Genomic DNA, 23094 nt, shown 5'->3' on the forward strand with positions numbered 1-23094 from the left:
ACCCCGTTTTGTGTATAAATATGTATACTTTGTGAATAGATATATTTTCATATACTTTTATACCTTTTGATAGTTTTCTATTCATTTTGTAGGTATTGAGGCGTATTTGGAGCATGAGCAATAAAGTGTCGAAGACACGGCTTCAAACGCGCGTTTTTGAGCAACGAAACCAACTCGTCAACGAATAAAGCTAAAAAAAGAATAATAAATCACTGTCATACCCCAAAATTTGCCCTCCTCTATGCATCTGCAAACTCAGGGTTCAAGGGTTCTTCTCAAGCAACAATATCCTAATCGAGGGTCTCAAAGTTAGGGTTTGCATTTCATCAAAGGATTTTGAATCCCCAAACCCTAAAATGGATCTCAAGGTCTCTCACATATTTCAAACACCTCCATGACACATATAAAGATCTCTAAATCCATTCTTCCATTTTTTATTGTTATTTCTTTTATATTGAATTTTAGTCAATTAAATTCAATTTAAATTAGATAAAATGATGGAGATATTTTAAGGAATGCACAAGGATTATTTTCCAAGCAAGTCATGGTTATAATATCATTGAAATTTGTTTGGGTTGATGGTAGAGAAATATTAGAAAAAAATAATAAGAAAAAAAGCATGTTATTTGTTCAAATTTTCTTTTCTCTTGGTAAGTGATAATCCAAGCCCATAGAAACCCTAATGCACCACATATATATAGAAAAAAACATAGCAGCCAAGGGGGGATAACCCTTTTTTACGTGTAAGCCGATTTCTATTCCCTGTAGATTCTCACCCGAGGCCAATTGACACTGTACAGAACTTTCTTTCATAGACTGCTCTCTCTCACGTAATAGTAACATCACCTACACATTTATTTTTTTTTCCTTTACCACCACCATGACATAACCTTCACAAGTCACCCCTGTTTCTTTGAAAACCCACATAAACCACAAATTCACCTTCACTAAATATCTCCAGAAATTCATATGAAACCAAAATCAATCATCCATAGCATCTCACCATAAATCAATTACATACATTGAAGAAATCTGCATAAACAAAAACACATGAACAAACTTTTTTTTTAAGAAAATCAAATACCAATACTCAGTAAGCCAGGTATTCAAAAGATTGAAACAGAAAACCGTAGAAAGAACAAAGCTCCCACCCCGAGGACCGTTGCCGACAGAACTACTCTCAGTTTCGATGCGATTCCGACGCTGACAAAGGGCCATCACGTTCAGCCCCAGCCACGACGCAACGCCGCACGCCGTCGCGTTGCCGCCGTCCCGCTTCACACTACCACCACGATCAGATTTGCTTTGAATCGCGCACCCGATGCCACCACTGTGACCCACTGTTCTACGGTATTTATATTTCTTATTTGATCTTGATCCACATCTCGTTTTGATTTTATTTAGATGAAGGTGATATTTTATTTTGAAGAGTAAGTTTGCTTTGATCTATATTTCCACCAAGAGCTTGAGAGAGATAGTATGAGATATATATTGGTTTGTTTGTTTGGTTACTGATTGTGTTGGTTTTAATGTGTGTTGTGATTTTTTTATTCATTTATTTACTATCCTTTAACATGTGTCAGAGATCCTATTGGTTCTTAGTGAAATTTGAAATGGTCAAAGTGAAACACCACATCCTTTATGAATATTAGAGAAAAGATAGTGAATTAGAGAAAATATAAATAAATCTCCCCACGTCACTCACTGTTTGTTCTATTTTCATTTTCTTGTTGGTTTATATTTTCATAGGTATATCATTACTATTATTATCTATTATTAGTATATGAAAAAACTTATTTATTTAATTAGGCTAATTAAGTTTAATTAGTTTATTAGGACATTAAATTATTTGATTAAACTTACTAAATTTATTTATTTGACTTAGGTAATTCACTTTTGTTTATTAAAAGAAATATTATAATCAAAATGCATTTTATTTTGCTAAAAGGTTGTAACCATCTTATTGGTTATGATGATTAGCACTTCTTTATCAATTCGTTATTATTTGTAATCGAATCTATCGATTATGAGGTGTAACGATAAAATTAAATAATTAAAATACATCCATTTGTTATTAGTAATAATTGAACCTATCAATTAGAATTTGTAACAATACACTACTAATTTATTAACTATGGTGATCAAATCTATTGATCATTGCGGTTAATAGTACATATTAAAAATCAGGGTTGTACGCCCAAAACTCAAAACATTCAAAACACTTCAAATCAAACTACGGATTTTCATCCTTATTCAAAACTACGATAGGCCATTCAAAAAGCCTTCAAACCATATCAATTCAAAATTCTAAGGCGTACAACCCTGTGCCCGAACTACGTTGACTCTGATTCTCCCTAAGGAGATACGTAGGCACTTGGATAACCAAGGCGAGTCCCCCTCCCTAAAATCTCAATTTTGCCCTTTTCACTTCTTTAGCTATTATCCTAAATAATTTTAGCCATAGACCTGTACCTTAGATTCAAAGCCATAGGAAAGGGTTGAGGGTGCCTAACACCTTCCCTCGACTTGAAAGTAGTATCTTACCCCGAATCTCTTAACTGCGTAAGGTTTCCTATTCGCCTTGGTAGACTAGGTGGCGACTCTAAAGGTTAATTTTTAGGCAGGTTGCTACAGCTGGCGACTCTGCTGGGGATAACTTAAATGGTGAATTACTATACTCCTATAGGCTTTGGCAGGGTTTAGGTTTTTGGCAAACTTTTTTTAGGGTTTGGCTAATTTGCCAAAAATTAGGGTTTATTTATATTTAAATATTTAAAGTTTTTATTTTATTTATTTATTTATAATTTCATCTTTTACATCAATTGAATAAATACCTGTTTATAAAAAAATCTGTTTATTTAAATATTCGCTGCGTATTGTATTTTTTAAATTGCAAGCGGCCGGATTCAAGGTTAGTTTCAAATATTTAAATTTTATTTATTTATTTATTTTCCTTTTCAATTTCATTACTGTAATTTAACTAAATATTTATTTAAGTGAATATTTATTTCTATTATATTTGCTGGTGTTTTTTTTATGTTGTGTTAAACCCTAAGTGTGGGAGTTAACTTTGAGACCACTAGGGGAGTATGAATCGCCTACGAGTCTCTTTGATAACTCCACTCGGAGTGGGTTAGGTATTTGGAAAGGTCCGAAACGAAGCTTGACTTTGTGGAGGGCTGAACTGGATACTTAGCTGATCTCTCCGGGAACCTACCCCAAAAATTCGAACCTCATGGATAAAATGAGTTGTTCTAAAATCCGAAGAGACAAAAAGTCTCGGAGGCTACGAACGACCCCATGAGACCTTCTAGAACCCCCTATTAAAAGGTTGGCTCCCAAGAGCCGCTACGTCGGACCTATGAACCTAGGACTTTTGTGCTTATGTACTTATTATATGTTTGCAATTTATATGCTTCGAGTATCTATGCGTTTCAATTTTGCAGGTACCCCTACGTATTCCCTAGCCTATAGGGATCCTATTCTTAAAATCGTGTCCTTCGTACGAAGGACACCTTTGTTAGCATACGTCGATTGGCCTCTCGATGGCCATGAGATCTAATGACTGTCTCGAACGGTCACCCCATGCTTACTCCTACGCACTCCCTAGCCCGTAGGGATTTTCCTTTTACATCTTTGTATTTTTACACCCACGTGTCCTTCCCACGAAGGACATCTTCATTAACGCATGTCGATTGGACTCTCGATGGCCATGAGATCTAGTGACTGTCTAGAACGGTCATCCCGTGCTTACACCTACGCACTCCCTAGCCTATAGGGATTTTCTTTCACGCTCGTGTGTTTTCACGACGACGCGTCCTTCCCCGAAGGACAACTTCATTAGCATGCGTTTGATTGGCCTCTCGATGGCCATGAAATCTAGTGACCGTCCTGAACGGTCACTCCATGCTTATTCCAGCGCACCCTCTAACTTGTAGGGTTTGGATCTCCATTTACACATCACATCCCTAGCCTGTAGGGATTGCTCTTCATCCATATCATCCTTAGATAGGTTGTGTTCCGCATATAGAACCTTTCCACGAGGGACAAATTCATTGGTACACGTTGATTGGCCTCTCGATGGCCATGAGATTGAGTGACTGTCTTGAACAGTCACTAGCCTCTATCTTCTGCATACTCTCGAATCCAAGGGATTTCCCTTAGCGTGTCATAACATTTACCCTGTAAAGATTCCAAGAGGGTCTAATGTCGCCTCTAAGGCTATCCCTAGGATCATATGTTACACGTCTGCATACACGGAGTTACAATACAAGGAGTCTCTCGCTTACGCGTGCATTGGCATTTTCATGCATTCATGCATTCTCATTTGCATTTCTATCTTCGCCCGCATCCATACCAACCGTGCTAGCCGGTTTCCCGAAACTCCCAAAAAAATCAAAGAAAAAAAACTATGAAGAAAGGAGAATAAAAGATCTGGGTCTTGCTAAAAAAAAAAAGGGGATGTCTTCCACTATGCCAACCACGCGTCCATGCCTTGTCATAACAGGATTATGAATACAATAAAGGTTTTCATCGAGCAAGGATCAGTTCAACAAAGAGTTCCCTCATAGATACACTCAAGATGTATCTAGTCATAAAGGGGTTCATCTTAGAACATATCAAACTTTCAAGGACGCTTTACGATAACCTGGGGCAAGGGTCAGTCCAACTGGGGCAATACCCTGAGCAGAAATGCATGACTACAATGGAGGGAATGCGACATATGTCAGCCCCACACCAAAGGAAAAAAGGGTCATAGGTGATACTGTCCTCAGGAGAAGCAAAAGAGGTTCAGTCAAAGGAAACTCATGAAGTTCCGATACGACGAAAACCCACCACTAACGATTTATTCCCGCCAGGTTTGACATGTCCAAAGAAAATTCGAGGTTTCCCTCACTTCTACAAGTTTAAGAATCTAAGGAGTGAAACAAGGTCAGTGGATCTACAAATGAGATTATCCCTAGGATCAATAGGTGTTTACCGTGCTCACAATTTCAATCCTTACGACCGCTAAGTGTTACTCAAGATAAAAGTGGTACCTTCGGATTAGTAATTCTAATGGGACAACCATGCAGGTTTTGGAGTCAATTCATTCACTCACTACCACGACTTTCCAGTCACACACTTCTATTTTTAGGGTTATTAACAAACTTGAGTGAGATTGACGAATACAAAAACTAAGTCCAGCTAAATGTATGCTTTCAAGGTAAGACCGAACCGACGATGTACAGGCATTGTTTCAAATCCCAAACAGTGGAGATATAAGGATGTTAATCCCTTGTTACCCCCTCGAACCAGGAGTTGGAGTTTTGTTTCTACTTTTTCAAATAAACCTTGATTTTAACCAGGGTCAGGGTAGATGTCGATTAATTCAATGATGTATTTTGGTTGTCAAGAGAATCAGTCAATTCCAGCAAAGATTCAAGCAAAGGTTCAAGCATAGCTTCTTCCTCGCGTTCATCCAAGATTGAGGAAGCAATGGAGATAACATTCACAAGCATCTTCTTCCTCAATACATCATTCAGGATCGAGGAAGTATCAAAGTCGAAGCTTGCAAATCAAAGTCGACATGGCAGTCACAATATTCAATATCCAAGGATCAATCTCAAAAGGAGTATTCAAAAGAAAAAGGAGAAAAACGCCCGCTAAGTCAAAATGAAAATTCCATAAAAGGAAACAAAAAGACTTAGGCAAAATTGGGGCATCCCGATGGGTCAAATTCAAAAGAATTAGCTCATGCAAAAATAAGGGATAAAAACAAAGGCGAAATACAAAGGATAATCTTGTGACTGCTAAACCATCAAAGCTTCACATCAATGCTTGGATCTTTACAACATATGTCATCAATGCTTGGATCTCTACTAAGGCTTCTGCTCGACATCGAAACTGAAACGATTCTCTTGCAAACAAAGCACATCCATTGGATTAGTAGAATTTTTAGGATCTGGAGAACATCAAGGAGAAAGGGGTGGGATAAATAAAATTTTGAGCCTTATATCCATTGTTTCTTAAAACATGAACCAGGCCAAGTTACAACATTTAAAAGTCCTAATTGAGGCAAGGTTAATCATGAAAGCATATTAAGCAGGATTTGTTATACTGATTCCTATATTTGTTAAAACTACTTCTAATCACCATGCTTCTTCAAGCATTCTTTTCAAAACCATCCAGTCCTAATTCATAACGGGCTTCGATTTCAAAACTTGCATACGCATTCCATTGGAGCTACTTCTCAAAAAGTACAACACCATCTACGAGTATACACTTAGCATCGAGGAAATCTCGAAATGGGTTAATCAAAGGTGATCATTTCTAATAAAGACCCTGGAGTCGGGGGAACCACATCTAGGGGGTTCTCCTAAACAGGGGCAAAAAAAATTTAAGGAGCACCGGGGCATACAATTGAACATCCTATTAACTAGGGGCAGTCTTCCTAAGGTTCAATCGACTTGGGGCACATCTCAAAGCAATCTCAAACAGGGGCATGTCAGACGTGGGAAGAATTCAAATTCAAAGAATAGAACACTATGGATAACCTTCCATGACCTGGAGATCAGGGGCACACCCTTCAATCTAAACATCGAAGCATATGACAAGGCTATTCCCTGGGGCACTTCCTTCATAAGCATCTTTCTCCATGAAAATACTGGGGCAATGGATATCAAATCCGCAAGACACACAACAAAAGGGAAAAAGGCGTTCTCGCACTTTACAACATCGAACAAATCTTTCTTCTAACTACGATCTTCCAAGCTCAAACAAAAACAGGTATTGGGAAATCGCGCTAGCATCACACCCTATCCTAGCAAACAGACCTGCAACTCCAGCGAACTATATACGCTTTGGTTATTAATAACCTACCATTGGAGCATCATGCAAATACATAAATCATGCATTGCATACATGGGTTGATACATCACACCATACCTTTTCGGGTAGTCTTCTTTAAGACAAATCTCACGGTCCTTTCTAGGAGCCTCCTCAAACAGTCTTATTCAAGACGAATGATCACCATTTCCAAAAAAACCTTTTTAAGTAGTCCTCTTCAGGACATTCTTTCTTTAAGCACCTTTTCAGGTAATCTTTTAAGACGTTTCTTTTTCCGAGCACCTTTTGAGGTAGTCTTCTTCAAGACATTTTCTTCTAAGCACCTTTTTAGGTAGTCGTCTTCGAGACATTCTTGTCCTAAGTACCTTTTCAGGTAGTCCTCTTCAGGAAATTTTAAGCACCTTTTTAGGAAGTCTTCTTCAAGACAATTTGTCTTCCTTTTAGGAACCTCTTCAAGTCGTCTTCTTTAAGACATTCTACGAGCCTCTTCAGGTGGTCTACTTTAAGACATTCTACGAACCTTTTTAGGTAGTCTCTTTAGACATCTTTCAACCTCTTCAGGTGGTCTTCTTTAAGATACTCTACGAACTTTTCAAGGCGGTCTTCTTTCAGACAAACTTCAGCCCTTGCTAAGAACCTTTTCAGGTAGTCGTCTTTAAAGACATTCTCCATTCCTTGCTAAGAACTTCTTCAGGTGGTCTTCTTTAAGACAAATTTCTATCTACTCTAAGAATCTTTTCAGGTAGTCTTTTTTAAGACAAATGTTCACTTCCATTCAAAAGACCTTTTCAGGTAATCTTACAGAAGACATTGCTTCATTCCACACATTACATCAATCGACATATGCATAAGCATAAGCATTACCCCATACATCCAAACATCCAATTCCAAACTCTGGTACTAAGCTACATTGTCCACCTGCTTCCCGGTAACCTTACCGATGCCAGTAACCTTACTGAGATTTATTTTCCAATCACCTGATTGATGTTTTCCGGTAACCTCACCGATGATAGCAACTTTGCTGTTCATTTCACGCATCAGCATACGTACATACGCACTAGCATATGCATATCATCTAACGCATTCACATATCACAAAAAAAAAACCCAATTTTTATTGGCCATCCAAATCATTTTCAAATCCAGTTCCCGTCTGGTAGTCAGTTCCCGTCTGACTGTTACATCAAAATCCAGTTCCCGTCTGGTAGTCAGTTCCCGTCTGACTATTACATCAAAATCTAGTTCCCGTCTGGTAGTCAGTTCTCGTCTGGTAGTCAGTTCCCGTCTGACTGTTACATCAAAATCCAGTTCCCGTCTGGTAGTCAGTTCCCGTCTGACTGTTACATCAAAATCCAGTTCCCGTCTGGTAGTCAGTTCCCGTCTGACTATTACATCAAAATCCAGTTCCCGTCTGGTAGTCAGTTCCCGTATGGCTGTGACAACAGCCCAGTCTCCGACCCTCGAGTCGTGAGTCTAAAAACAGGTGAATCTTTTTCATGCAGGTGAACTTGCTAGAACTATAGCAAGCAATCCTATTGGGGTCCAAACTGCGATGTAACTTGCCAGAACTATGGTAAGTGAGAAGTTCACAAACTGCGAGTAGCTTACCAGCACTATGGTAAGTGAGAAGTTCACAAACTGCGAGTAGCTTACCAGCACTATGGTAAGTGAGAGGCTCACAAACTGCGAGTAGCTTACCAGCACTATGGTAAGTGAGAGGTTCACAAACTGCGAATAGCTTACCAGCACTATGGTAAGTGAGAGGTTCACAAAATACGAGAAGACTTACTAGAACTATAGTAAGTGAGGGGTTCACAAACTACGAAGACTTACTAGAACTATAGTAAGTAGGGGTTCACAAACTGCGGAAGCTTGCTGACCATAGCAAGCCAATTACACAACTAACAGAAGGTCCTCGCTATTCCTTTTCAGGAACCTTTCCAGGAAGTCTTCTTCAAGACGTATTCCATCCTTTCTAGGAGCTTTTCCAGGCGTACAAGATTTTTCAAACGATTCCTCAATTGGGTTTATCACGTTAGTCCCTCGGCAGTGATGTTCCCCAAAATTTCATCAACAACAAGCAAAGGTTCTATATTTCTTTTCAAAGCTACTAACACATCTCAACTAACAATCATGCATCATTCAACTAACATACTTCATTCATACATAATGCATATGCATACATCGCTCTCATTTATTTTGAGAAGCTCACTGCATCATACATCGCATGCATCATAACATTGCATAAAATTCAGGTTGCCTTTTTAGGCCGTGATACAATCAAAGCAGGTGGTTCCTTTCGAAAGCATCTGCTTCACATTATAAAAAAGAAGAGTATTTACCTTGGGTGGCATCTGTAAGCCCATCTCCTACAGAATTTCTTCCGATGCAAATTTCAGGGCATTTTAGTGTCCAATCATCTTCTACCTTTAGGTCACGATAGGCAGACGTGCCTATCTAACTCTTCAGGTTTAAGAAGATTGAACAGGGGCAGCTGTCATACCCCAAAATTTGCCCTCCTCTATGCATCTGCAAACTCAGGGTTCAAGGGTTCTTCTCAAGCAACAATATCCTAATCGAGGGTCTCAAAGTTAGGGTTTGCATTTCATCAAAGGATTTTGAATCCCCAAACCCTAAAATGGATCTCAAGGTCTCTCACATATTTCAAACACCTCCATGACACATATAAAGATCTCTAAATCCATTCTTCCATTTTTTATTGTTATTTCTTTTATATTGAATTTTAGTCAATTAAATTCAATTTAAATTAGATAAAATGATGGAGATATTTTAAGGAATGCACAAGGATTATTTTCCAAGCAAGTCATGGTTATAATATCATTGAAATTTGTTTGGGTTGATGGTAGAGAAATATTAGAAAAAAATAATAAGAAAAAAAGCATGTTATTTGTTCAAATTTTCTTTTCTCTTGGTAAGTGATAATCCAAGCCCATAGAAACCCTAATGCACCACATATATATAGAAAAAAACATAGCAGCCAAGGGGGGATAACCCTTTTTTACGTGTAAGCCGATTTCTATTCCCTGTAGATTCTCACCCGAGGCCAATTGACACTGTACAGAACTTTCTTTCATAGACTGCTCTCTCTCACGTAATAGTAACATCACCTACACATTTATTTTTTTTTCCTTTACCACCACCATGACATAACCTTCACAAGTCACCCCTGTTTCTTTGAAAACCCACATAAACCACAAATTCACCTTCACTAAATATCTCCAGAAATTCATATGAAACCAAAATCAATCATCCATAGCATCTCACCATAAATCAATTACATACATTGAAGAAATCTGCATAAACAAAAACACATGAACAAACTTTTTTTTTAAGAAAATCAAATACCAATACTCAGTAAGCCAGGTATTCAAAAGATTGAAACAGAAAACCGTAGAAAGAACAAAGCTCCCACCCCGAGGACCGTTGCCGACAGAACTACTCTCAGTTTCGATGCGATTCCGACGCTGACAAAGGGCCATCACGTTCAGCCCCAGCCACGACGCAACGCCGCACGCCGTCGCGTTGCCGCCGTCCCGCTTCACACTACCACCACGATCAGATTTGCTTTGAATCGCGCACCCGATGCCACCACTGTGACCCACTGTTCTACGGTATTTATATTTCTTATTTGATCTTGATCCACATCTCGTTTTGATTTTATTTAGATGAAGGTGATATTTTATTTTGAAGAGTAAGTTTGCTTTGATCTATATTTCCACCAAGAGCTTGAGAGAGATAGTATGAGATATATATTGGTTTGTTTGTTTGGTTACTGATTGTGTTGGTTTTAATGTGTGTTGTGATTTTTTTATTCATTTATTTACTATCCTTTAACATGTGTCAGAGATCCTATTGGTTCTTAGTGAAATTTGAAATGGTCAAAGTGAAACACCACATCCTTTATGAATATTAGAGAAAAGATAGTGAATTAGAGAAAATATAAATAAATCTCCCCACGTCACTCACTGTTTGTTCTATTTTCATTTTCTTGTTGGTTTATATTTTCATAGGTATATCATTACTATTATTATCTATTATTAGTATATGAAAAAACTTATTTATTTAATTAGGCTAATTAAGTTTAATTAGTTTATTAGGACATTAAATTATTTGATTAAACTTACTAAATTTATTTATTTGACTTAGGTAATTCACTTTTGTTTATTAAAAGAAATATTATAATCAAAATGCATTTTATTTTGCTAAAAGGTTGTAACCATCTTATTGGTTATGATGATTAGCACTTCTTTATCAATTCGTTATTATTTGTAATCGAATCTATCGATTATGAGGTGTAACGATAAAATTAAATAATTAAAATACATCCATTTGTTATTAGTAATAATTGAACCTATCAATTAGAATTTGTAACAATACACTACTAATTTATTAACTATGGTGATCAAATCTATTGATCATTGCGGTTAATAGTACATATTAAAAATCAGGGTTGTACGCCCAAAACTCAAAACATTCAAAACACTTCAAATCAAACTACGGATTTTCATCCTTATTCAAAACTACGATAGGCCATTCAAAAAGCCTTCAAACCATATCAATTCAAAATTCTAAGGCGTACAACCCTGTGCCCGAACTACGTTGACTCTGATTCTCCCTAAGGAGATACGTAGGCACTTGGATAACCAAGGCGAGTCCCCCTCCCTAAAATCTCAATTTTGCCCTTTTCACTTCTTTAGCTATTATCCTAAATAATTTTAGCCATAGACCTGTACCTTAGATTCAAAGCCATAGGAAAGGGTTGAGGGTGCCTAACACCTTCCCTCGACTTGAAAGTAGTATCTTACCCCGAATCTCTTAACTGCGTAAGGTTTCCTATTCGCCTTGGTAGACTAGGTGGCGACTCTAAAGGTTAATTTTTAGGCAGGTTGCTACAATCACCAATTTCGTTGATATGTTTTCATTGTTAGATGGGAAATTGAATAAGCTTTCCAACGCTTCAAACCAGACGCAAATCGGAGTTACGATTCTCAAGTTACGTCATTTTTACTAAAAACTGTTTTTTCATGACAGCAGTGTGGACGCAATGCGTGCTTCTGCGTGCGACGCACGCTGTACAGAACTGAAAATTACATTAATAGGCGAAAATCATATTTTTTTTAGGTGATGTTTTGGGTATTTTTGAACCCCAACTCATCCTAGGTCATTTTTGGGTAGATTTAGCTTGGAAACACCATTGGAGCTTGCAATCGGATGATCGGAGGTCGAATTTCTCATCGATCGGAGTTGACAAACCAAGAAATGTTTGGTTCCTCTTCTTCTCTTCTCTTTGTATTTATATTTTGGTGAGTTTGTATATTAATTACTCTAAACACATGGATGTTTGTTACTCTTTCTACTAGTTGTATAAAGTTTTCTTTACAAATCTTAATCGGTGTTTCCTTGATCTTTTTGCTTAAATGCTTTGGATTTGTGTTGTTGTAGAAATACACATCACAAATCTTGATTAGGGGGATATCTGTTAGCTTTTGATTCTAGATATAGGATTAGGGTTAACATCCACTTAATATCTAAGTTTAATGTCTTTGTGTTGTTCGATCGGTTGAGACATCGTCGAAAGAGCAATATAGTTGAACTCTCGTCGGTGTTGCAGAAATGGACATTGATGTGAGGGATATGTGGTGATTCTGATGAGTATTGTAGATTAAGTACGACGGAGTGATAAATCTAAGTTTGTGAGGAGTAATTTAGATTCAAACCAGATAAGTTATTCTCTATCAAGAATGAATTTATTTTATGTTCATATGTTTACTTTCCCGTTTTTACTTAAAACCCATTTAATCAAAACTCAAGAACTAAGAATCCTTCGAACGATAATTCAGTAGCACTAATCTCTGTGGACACGATAATTTCCCGGATAAATATTTCCAAAACTTTTGTTGCTTGCCGCTTTACCGCTTCAACAGCAGAATACGAGGCCTTCCTCGCCGGGTTGCGACTAGCCGAAGACATCGGCGCCCGAGAGGTTGAAATATACACTGATTCTCAGCTCGTCGCCTCTCAGGTTAACGGCAATTACCAGGCGAAGAACGACACCCTCATCAAATACTTGGCCCTTGTCAAAGAAAAAATGAAGAACTTTGCTCGATCAGATGTCAAACACGTCCCTCGCGAGTACAACACCCACGCAGACATCCTATCCAAGCTTGCAAGCACCAGGAAAAAGGGAGGTAACAAATCTGTAATCCAGGAAATCCTCTCAAGACCGAGCATAGGCCCACCACCCGCTTTGCTTGAAGTAAACACCATAGGAGACAGCCAATGCAGAATGACCCCGGTCTACAACTTCCTAACTAAAGGGGAACTCTCCACTAACATGAAGGAAGCTTCCTCGACCAAAAGAAGAGCCTGCTCGTATGTTATCGTCGAGAAGAAGTTGTACAGGCCCGGATTCTCTACCCTTCTTCTCAAGTGCGTCGACCCATCCTAGGCCCATGATATCTTGCTAGAACTCCATGAAGGAATAAACGGCTAGCATCTCGAAGGACGCTCCCTAGCTCGGAGGACCATGCAACAAGACACCAAAGATCACGTCAAAAAATGTGACAAATATCAGCGCCACGCCGACATGCATTTGGCTCCACCTCAGGAACTAAATTCACTCTCCTCCCCGTGACCCTTCGCCTGGTGGGGAATGGATATCCTCGACCCTTTTCTCGTCGGCTCGTACCAAAATAAGTACCTCATTGTCTTCGTGGACTACTTCACCAAATGGGTCAAAATCGAAGCGCTCTCAAAAATCACAGCACAAAACATACTGCGCTTCTACAAAAGGAACGTGCTCGCCTGCTTCGGTGTACCACAAGCGATTGTGACGGACAATGGCACGCAGTTTACTGACAAGAAATTTCAAGAATTCGTGGCCAAGCTCGGGACAAAACAATATTTCACCTCAATCGAGCACCCCCAGACCAACGCGCAGGCCAAGGCCGCTAACAGAGTAATTCTTAGAGGACTAAGACGTCGGCTGAGAGAATTCAAAAGGGGTTGGGTCGAGGAACTCCACAGCGTACTGTGGGCCTACAGGACGATACCACACTCGACCACCAGAGAGACTCCATTCCGATTGACATATGAGACTGAAGCAGTCATACCGGTGGAAATTAGAGAACCATCTCGCCGCATCAAGTCCCCGCTCGAGGAAGAGTGGAACGACGAGGCAATGTGGGAGGAGATCGACTTGGTCGAAGAAGTCAGATTAGGCGCGTCCCTCCGCAAAGCAAAATGGAAACAACATATCACTTTGCGACACGACGCGAAGGTTATAAAATGCGAGTTCGAGATCGGCTCATTGGTCTTATGCAGAAACGCGAAAGACTTGCGCGAAGGCAAACTCGGCCCTAATTGGGAAGGCCTACATCGAGTCTACAAAAAAACCGAAAATGGCGCCTACTACCTCGAAAACCTGCTCGGGGAAATATTTGCTCGACCCTAGAATGTTGAGAAAGTCAGACGATACTACAACTAAGCCAGCCAACCACTATCCAATGGACGCTCATCAACAACGACTCCTCGGATAAGGACTCACGTCGTGGTATAGACGCGCACATCTCCATGGCAACGACAAACTAACTCTTGCTCACCCGAGCACCCGTTCTTCTCGGCATGGAAAACTACACTTAGATCCATCGCCGTCTTACCTTTTCGGTAGAACCCCAGCTCACGATGGGACCGTTCACGTCACGAGCACTTGACCCCAACCGCGGCGTCATGCTCGTTATCTAATGTAGTCACTCTGTTAACCCGCCTGTTCCCCACACAGCCGGGCACCTGTGGTCGAGCAACAAATAAGTTAAGCCAAATATGCAACATTTGAAAATTGTTGCCATAGAGTGTTTTTATTTTATTACTTTTAGGGCACATTTTATAATCGTTGCGATATTTAGCAACACTTTAAAAGCGTCGCCTATGATGCAAAAGAAAAACGTCCCCTATTCTTACACTTTAAGCGACATTCTGTGGCCAAAGAGCAAGAAAAAACGTCACTTAAAACAATAGGCAGTGCTTGCACAGAGGACGGCTCAAAAACGTCCCCAATTCTTTAAGGCGACATTTTTTGTAGTTCTGACAACATTTTTCAGTCATTGTTAAAGAGGATAAACGTTGTAGATCACCATGATGTTAATTAATTAATCATGAATCTAATCAGATGTTCATAAAATCAAAACACATGAGCAACAACGACATTCAGATTCACATAATCACAACATATATAACTTTTAATATGAAACTCAATAAGAATTTACACATCAAACATAGAAATTATCATATAACATTCATAATTTTCATCAAGAACACATAAACCACATCAATGGAGAAAAGAGATAAAAATCTAGAGGAGGGTGAGAATCCCTCTCTACCCTTCATGCATTAATAACACATATATTAAAGTAGTTTCGCCCGCTTACCTGAATTTTCCAGCAAAAGCAACTCTCCAATGGTGAATTTCTCTTCCCAAACCCTTGTTCTCTCAGTGCCTCTTCTCACTTCTCTCAGTTAATTTCTCTTCTTTTTTCACGCACCGACACTTTCACGTTCATTAATGCCTTTTTCTCAAAAATCTAATTTAATCTTGTAATAATTCTAATTTCTCCTCTCAACTTTTGCGCTCTTGCTCCTTATCACCCTCACTATCTCATAATTCTATATTTTTTCTCCAATCCTTACTAATTAGTCTAATTATTTTTCCCCAATCTTACTGATTAGTCTAATAAGTAAATAAAAAGCAATTTTAATTTGATAAAAATAGAAATATGAAAAACGGTGTTCAAATATTCATGTAGAAATAAACAATATTAAATAGGCTGCATGAATCACAAGATTGAATAAATTTAGTTTTTAATTATTGACATGTCTAATGTTTAAATCTAAATATTGTCAACGAAAATGTAGATCTATATCGAATGGAATCAAATCAAATAAATCTAATCACTATTGATTTCAGTAACATTTAAAATTGATCACATGAAAATTATATATAACAATAATACCATTTTCATTTCACAGTATGGGGAACAAATATTAGATTATATGCCATGAGAGAGATGTTCATATTCAATAATATATTGCACTTCATATTTAGTTGACTCTTCCCTGTCTATAAAAGTGTGCTAATCATCAATACATCTTACATTACCACCATGGAAGATCAGCCTAAGAAGTTTCTTCATATAACTGTTTTTCCATGGCTTGCTTTTGGTCATATAATTCCATCCTTTCATCTTTCTAAACTCATTGCTCAAAAGGGTCATAAAATTTCATTCATTTCCACACCTAGAAACATCAAACGCCTCCCTCAACTTCCTCCTACTTTACAGCCTTTCATCAATTTTGTAGAACTTCCACTTCCACATATAGATCAACTACCCGAAAATGCAGAAGCCACTATGGACATTCCAACACATATCGTTCCATATCTCAAGAAAGCATTTGATGGTCTTCAACAACCTTTGACAGAAATTTTGGAAACATCCACTCCTGATTGTATCATATATGACTTTGCACCTTATTGGCTACCACCAATATTATCAAAGCTTGGCGTCTTAAGCATCTATTTCTCGATTTTTAGTGCATTTGGTTTTTCTCGATTTTTAGAGCATTTGGTAGTTCAGAAGTCAAGTGAGGAGGACCAGATTATTTCTCATGTCCACTATGAACAAAATGAATCTGGTGTTTCAGATTTGTTTAGGGTGAAAGAAACTCTTTTTGGTGCTAATTTTATTGCTGCAAGAAGTTGCATGGAGATCGAAGGTGAGTCTTTAAAATCCCTTCAAAACCAATCCAAGAAAAAAGTTATACCAGTTGGATTATTGCCACCTTCACTAGAATTCAGTGAAGATAAAGAGGATGAAAATTGGGATACAATCCTAAAGTGGTTGGATAAACAGGAAAAACAGTCAGTGGTTTATGTTGCATTTGGAAGTGAAGTGATATTAAGTGATGAAGAATTTACTGAGATAGCTAAAGGATTGGAAATATCTAGTTTTCCCTTTCTTTGGATTTTGAAGAAGCAAGATAAACATGATTTGCTTGTTGAAAATGACTCAAATAAGAATGGATTGATTTGGAATAATTGGGCACCACAGTTGAGAATCTTAGCACATGAGTCAATTGGAGGATTCTTGACACATTGTGGTTGGAGTTCAGTGATTGAGAGTCTTCAAGTTGGATGTCCACTTATTATGTTACCTTTCCATAATGAACAAGGTTTAGTTGCTAGCCTTATGGAAGGAAAAATGGTAGGGGTAAAGGTAGAGAGAAATGATGAGAAATTCAATAGGGATTCAGTGGCTAAAGCATTGAGATTGGTGATGGTGGAGGAGGAAGGAAAGGGTTATAGAAGTAAAGCAAAAGAGATGAGAAAGATAGTTGGAGATATGGAGCTGCACCAAAAATATATAGATGACTTTGTTGATTATGTGGAATTGCACATCCCTGCCTCTAAGCATTAAGCTTAAGATGTGTTTTTTTTTTTTTGGTTTGAGTTTCCTTTTCTCTTTCCTTTGCTCAAGTTTCTGTCTTAAACAGTGTCTAGGAGAGAATCATAGATACAAAGGTTTATTTGTTTGTTGTGTCAGTGCTGTATACAAAGGTTTATTTGTTTGTTTGTTGTGTCAGTGCTGTAGTTTTTAACTAGGTTCAAGGTACTGGAAGCCTTAAAATTGAAATGAAAGGTTGAGATTTTTATTAACTTCTTATTTGTATGATTTTGAAGCTTTACAATGTCATAGTTTAGGTGTTGGCATTTAATGTCTCTTTTTGTTGGTCAGCTACACGTTTTAGCTAATTGTTTTGTTAATTGGTCGTCTTGCATTTCAAGGTTTTTTTTTTTATAGAGGCTTCGGTGTTCTTTGGGCTGGCAACACCTGCACAAATTGATTGAGTGTATCCTCCTCATTTTGTTGCTTTGTCTTGTGGAGGTGCTTGTGTGTAGTTTTAGTTAAGAGTCTACTTTTATTGCTTTAAGATTATGCACATTTAATGAACAAATTAGTGTATAAAATTCTTCTCTATACTTTGTTATCATCAAAACTTAAGGATTGTAGTGTAATTCGGAAGTGCATTTTCAAAAACACCTTTTTTCAGATTTTAGTGTAATTCGGAAGTGCATTTCCGAATTATGCAGAAGTCTCTTTTTTTTTATGGTTTTTCTAATAGTCCCGTACGAAAGATATATTGCACGTATAATATATACAAAACGAAAAAAACGAACAAAACAAACGACATATCAACGTAAAATACGAATATAATAAATAAAATTCAAATAATATATACAGACCGAGTCGAGTCATAGTGTGCGAAATATATAATCCGAATACAAAAAAAAAAACCCGAACCCCTACTGGGTATGCAAAACCCTCTCTCCCTGGGACCTCCTCTGCCGCCTGTATGCCGCCGCACGGCCCGCATTAGTGACGATCCTCTCCATCACGGCGACTGCCTCTGGACCGTCCAGATCAACGATACCTCGATCCAACGCGTCCCGCCCAAGCATCTCTATCCGCTGGCAGATCGACAAGAGATCAATGGCGTGGTCATCCTCGGCCTACTGGTTCTCCAGGATCTCCTCGTGTGCTGGCCTAGGAGCGCCGGGAGCGTCGGGTCTCATCAGAGGATGTGGCACCTGATAGAACCATGTGACATACCCCACCACACTGTGTCAGTCTTGGGTGACCAAATGCGGCGATACTCCTCCGGGACCACATGACGCTCACAATCTGCATATATGTCAGTGAGCTGCACTCGGGTCACTGTGTCGGGAGCAGTCTCAAAAGGTGACCTGGGTATCAGCTGCACAAATCCAAACTGTCATATGCTCCGCTCAGGGAGATACCGCACCATGGTGTTGGTCCCGCATGCCAACCAGCCAGAATATAACGATATGCTGTCAAAGGGGACAACATCAGTGTAGTCGCTGAATGGCCTCCAACAGACGTCATCGTGCATCGTGCGGTCGAGGTACCCACGGTATGGTCCCACTGCATTGTTCCCCCTCTGGAGAACGTACCGGGCGGCCCTGGGCATCTCGTCCTCGTACTCAGGATCAACGTGGAAGCCGTTGATGCGGGGGAAGTAGGAGATGATCTAGCTCTGAAACACAAACATGATAATATATTAAAATTAAATACGAAACATAAATAAATGTGAAACAATTAAAGTGAAACGTACCGTCAGTAATGTGCAGGATCCGGTCAACTGCCTGGTCCTCTAGTTGGAGGCCTCATTCAGCTTCTGTTATAGGTATACCAGAGTAGCTGACCCCTAGTTCCACTGGTGAATGGTAGTCACGTCTATGAAGTAGCGGAGGTAGGTCACGTCGACATATCTTGCACTTTTGTCCACAAAGATTGCAGCGCCTACCACAAACATGAACCAGCACCGGAGAGCGCAGCCACGGTGATACTTCATAAATAGGCCGTCATCCGCCTCCTCGGATTCGGCCGCCGCCACCAGGTGGTGCTCGAAATAGGTCTTTAGTGTGGTGAACCGGATATGAGGCCCATTTGTCGTCTCGCACTCATAGTCAGCCATATCTGGCTTCATACCCAAATAGAGCGTCATCCACTCACTGGCTTCGATCCTCTGGATCCGGGAATGGTCCAGCAGCATCCCCCTAATCGGCAAGTGGAGAAGACACTGCACATCGTGCAAGGTGATCGTCATCTCCCCAACCGGTAAGTGGAAAGAAGACGTCTCCCTGTGCCACCTCTCCACAAAGGCCCCCTGGATGTCGTGGCTGATGGTGGTATACCCCGTCATGCACAGTCCACTAAGCCCTGAAGCTCTCACCGCGTCGTTAAACCACTGCGTCGATGGTTTAAAGAGACCGAAAACCTTTCGGGCGTGGTTCACCTGTTTCCAAGGCTGTCTCTCCTGTTGCAACAAAAACAAATAAAAACATTGTTAATTAGACCGTTAAGAAAATATTGAATAAACAGCTAAATTAAAAATGGTTAAATAATAAAGTCGGGCAAATTATAAAAAATATCTCTCCCCCCCCCCAGATACGCCGAGCGACGTGCTCGTGGTAGGTAATCAGTAAGGTCGTGTCACTGGGCCCTCCCGGATAGCCCTCCTCCTGCTCCTCCTCCTCCCCGTGTGGAGGATCAACATCCGGTACCTCCTCCGCCTCGTGGTATGTAACTGCCTCCTCCTCCTCCTCTTCCTCCTCTCGCTGGCGGGAAGAAGATACCCGAGCCAGACGACTCCTCGATCCAGATGCAGAAGTACCCTCGTCCATCTGCACGGGAACTCGCACACGTCCCCGTCCCTGCCCCCGTCCCTGCGTCGACGCCAGCTGCGCCGCCCGCTCGCGTCTAGCCGACACAGTCTGGGTCTCTCTACACTGTCTGATGCGTGCTGGGTTGCCTGTCATGTTCCTGAAAATAATTGAAATCAATAAGAATGCAAAACAATTGAAAAAACAAAAAAAGCAAAAAAATCAATTCTGGACCACTTCGGAAGTTCATTTCCGAAACTGGGAATGGAGGTGTTTTCGGAAATGAATTTCCGAAACACCCCTGCGAAGCAGTTTTCTGCAACTTCCATGGCAGACCCCAAAATCCAACTTCAAAACTAATTTTAATCTATCTAAACAACCTAAATAGCAGTACCAACCTACCCCAATATAATTTTCGCAAGTTCTAAACACCCTAATAGAGATATGAATCATGAATCTAAGAATTGAAAAAATTGATAAACTTACCACTAATAGAGATTGAGATGATTTAGGTTGAGATTGGGTCGCCTTTGGCAATCTCTGACTAGTTCACACACTTGCTTTTGCAGAAATTTTGAAGAGAGGAAGTTTGGAAGAAGATTTAGGGTAAAATGAATGGGGGAGGGGGGCTGTTTTGCTTAATATGAAAAACGCGCAGTATCTCGGAAATGCACTTCCGAAATGGTGTTTTCGGAAATGCATTTCCGAAATAAGACAAAGTTTGAAAAAAAAAGGCGCTTTCGGAGATGCATCTCTAAAAACACCATTTTTTTGCATTTCGAAAATACATTTCCGAAGTAAGGGGTATTTTGGGTTTTTCACCAGAGGTGATCAAGAGAGTAAGGAGGTAGGTAAAGAAATTTCCATTTGTTTTCCCACCCTTGTCAAGTGAAACACACCTCTAAAAACTCAAAAACATCTTCAAAAAATTTTGAGATGCATCTCTGAACACACCATGAATTATTTTTCCAAATATTTTTTTCAGAGATGCATATTCAAAAATATTTGGGGTGTATTCGAAGATGCATATCCAAAAACATCTCTGAACCCATTTTCCCATCGTTTTCCAATCAGTATTATCATTTATTCACCTAAAAAATTTTCGGATATGCATCTTCGAATATTTCTAGGGTGATTTCATATAAGGATATCTGAAGAAAATCTCTGAATGAAGTGTGGGCAGAACATTGTTCAAATTTGTATTTTTTTTAATCTGAAATCATTTTAATATGACTAAGAGTGCCATAATCCGTAATTTCATTCAACCATTCAAATCTCAAAAAATAATAATGCATTTATAATAAAAAATATATCATAATATTATAAACTTAGTTCTTAAAATATGGTAAATACTGAAAAACATCCGAAAATACATAAAAAGGCATAACCTCTTCTGCCTCCAATAAACCAAGGCATTATGTGCCTCAGTAAGGATGGAATGTGTGTTTGAATCCAATTTGGACTTATTTTGCTCATACTTTTTGTAGTATTCTTTAAATATTTTCCCAAGTATTGATTCAATTATGTATAATACTTTTGTAAATAAATAAAACTTTGTTTTATTTGTAAATATTAGTTTTCTTGACTTTTATTTGTTTTTTATAGGTCTTTAAGCTATGCGCAAGAATGGAATAGAAAGTGGAAGAAATGCTCTTAGAGAAGGCTTGGAAGCAAAAGGAAGAAGATGGAAATCAGAAAGTCCGCTTAGCGGACCCAATCCCGCTTAGCGGAGGTGAATTCATTCAACAGGCCAGCTTTAAGCGCGCTTTGCACAACGTAAAACAGAAGCGAACCAAATTTTTGTGTCCGCTTAGCAGACAAATCTCGCTAAATGGACGCTGTTTACTTTTCAGATATTTTGTGTAGTCCGCTTAGCGAAGCTACTTTTTAACCACTTGTAATTTTAGGCACTTTGGTAGATATTTGTGGATCCTTATCTTTTTTCCCATCATACTTTTCATACAACAACCTAGGGCAAGAGAAAAGGAAGAAAAAACTTCAGGATTTTTCAAACATCTTTCTTTATCTTCTTTGAGTTTGATGCTAGCAAATATTGTCATGTTCCTTGTTGTTGAAGCTTCCACGACTAGGGAGAGCTAAACATTTATATATATATATATATATATATATATATATATATATATATATATATATATATATATATATATATATATATATATATATATATATATATATATATATATATATATAGAGTGCATGAGTCACAAGATATTAAATAAAATAGTTTTTAATTGTTTAGATCTAAAAACGGTCGACGAAAATGGAATCAAATCATATCTAAATCTGATCATTATTGATCTCCGGATAACATTTAAAAATCGGTGACATGAAAGCTGTAATAAGTTAATAAAGTTCTCAATAATTAATAAATGAAAGTCTCGGAGGCTTCAGCATAGCAGTTGCCTTTGGCTGTACTCATTCATATTTCATATATATTTACTCATTCTTACATTGAGTTCCATTTGCTTAAAAAATACATATTTATAAATTATCATAATGGAAAATCAACCTATGAAGTTTCTTTCACATTGTTGTTTTCCCATGGCTTACTTTTGGTCATAGTGGTCATATTTTATATCACATAAAATCATTTTTCTCACTTCATCAATATTCATAGGTGGCACTTTTCAAAATACATCTTAAAACCTTTCATCCCTATTAAATTTAGTAAGATGTCATGACATTATATTGTGAGAATCTGAGTGCTATCAATTTCAAATTTTCATATTCAACACAGCAGGATCAAGCACAGTGACATTCGTCACAATTTTATCAGAGATCTGGTTGAAGATAAAGTGATTACTCTAGAGCAGATACCCACTGAGAAACAACTGGCTGATATTTTCACCAAAGCTTTGGATGCTAATCAGTTTGAAAAACTTAGAGGTGAGCTGGAAATCTGCATTATGGAAGAGTTATAGCAATTACATACATGTAGGAATGCAACTGTTACTACATCTTTCCTCTATTTTTTGAGTTTGCTAGAGC

General features: G+C 38.6%; 1 protein-coding gene across 1 annotated transcript; it reads left to right on the forward strand.

Annotated features, from left to right (window-relative positions):
* Positions 1–15948: 15948 nt before the first annotated feature.
* Positions 15949–18114, forward strand: LOC131638528 (putative UDP-rhamnose:rhamnosyltransferase 1). The gene has a single exon (XM_058909088.1). It carries the CDS (start codon positions 16007–16009, stop codon positions 17315–17317), a length of 1311 nt encoding a protein of 436 aa, XP_058765071.1. The 5' UTR covers positions 15949–16006; the 3' UTR covers positions 17318–18114.
* The last annotated feature ends 4980 nt before the right edge of the window (positions 18115–23094 follow it).

The sequence above is a fragment of the Vicia villosa genome, unplaced genomic scaffold (genome assembly GCF_029867415.1).
Source record: "Vicia villosa cultivar HV-30 ecotype Madison, WI unplaced genomic scaffold, Vvil1.0 ctg.002326F_1_1, whole genome shotgun sequence".
In the NCBI taxonomy this organism is placed as follows: domain Eukaryota; kingdom Viridiplantae; phylum Streptophyta; class Magnoliopsida; order Fabales; family Fabaceae; genus Vicia; species Vicia villosa.

What these genes read in the sequence shown, in the direction of transcription:
- LOC131638528 (XM_058909088.1), top strand. Translation starts at nt 16,007, where the DNA reads ATGGAAGATCAGCCTAAGAAGTTTCTTCATATAACTGTTTTTCCATGG.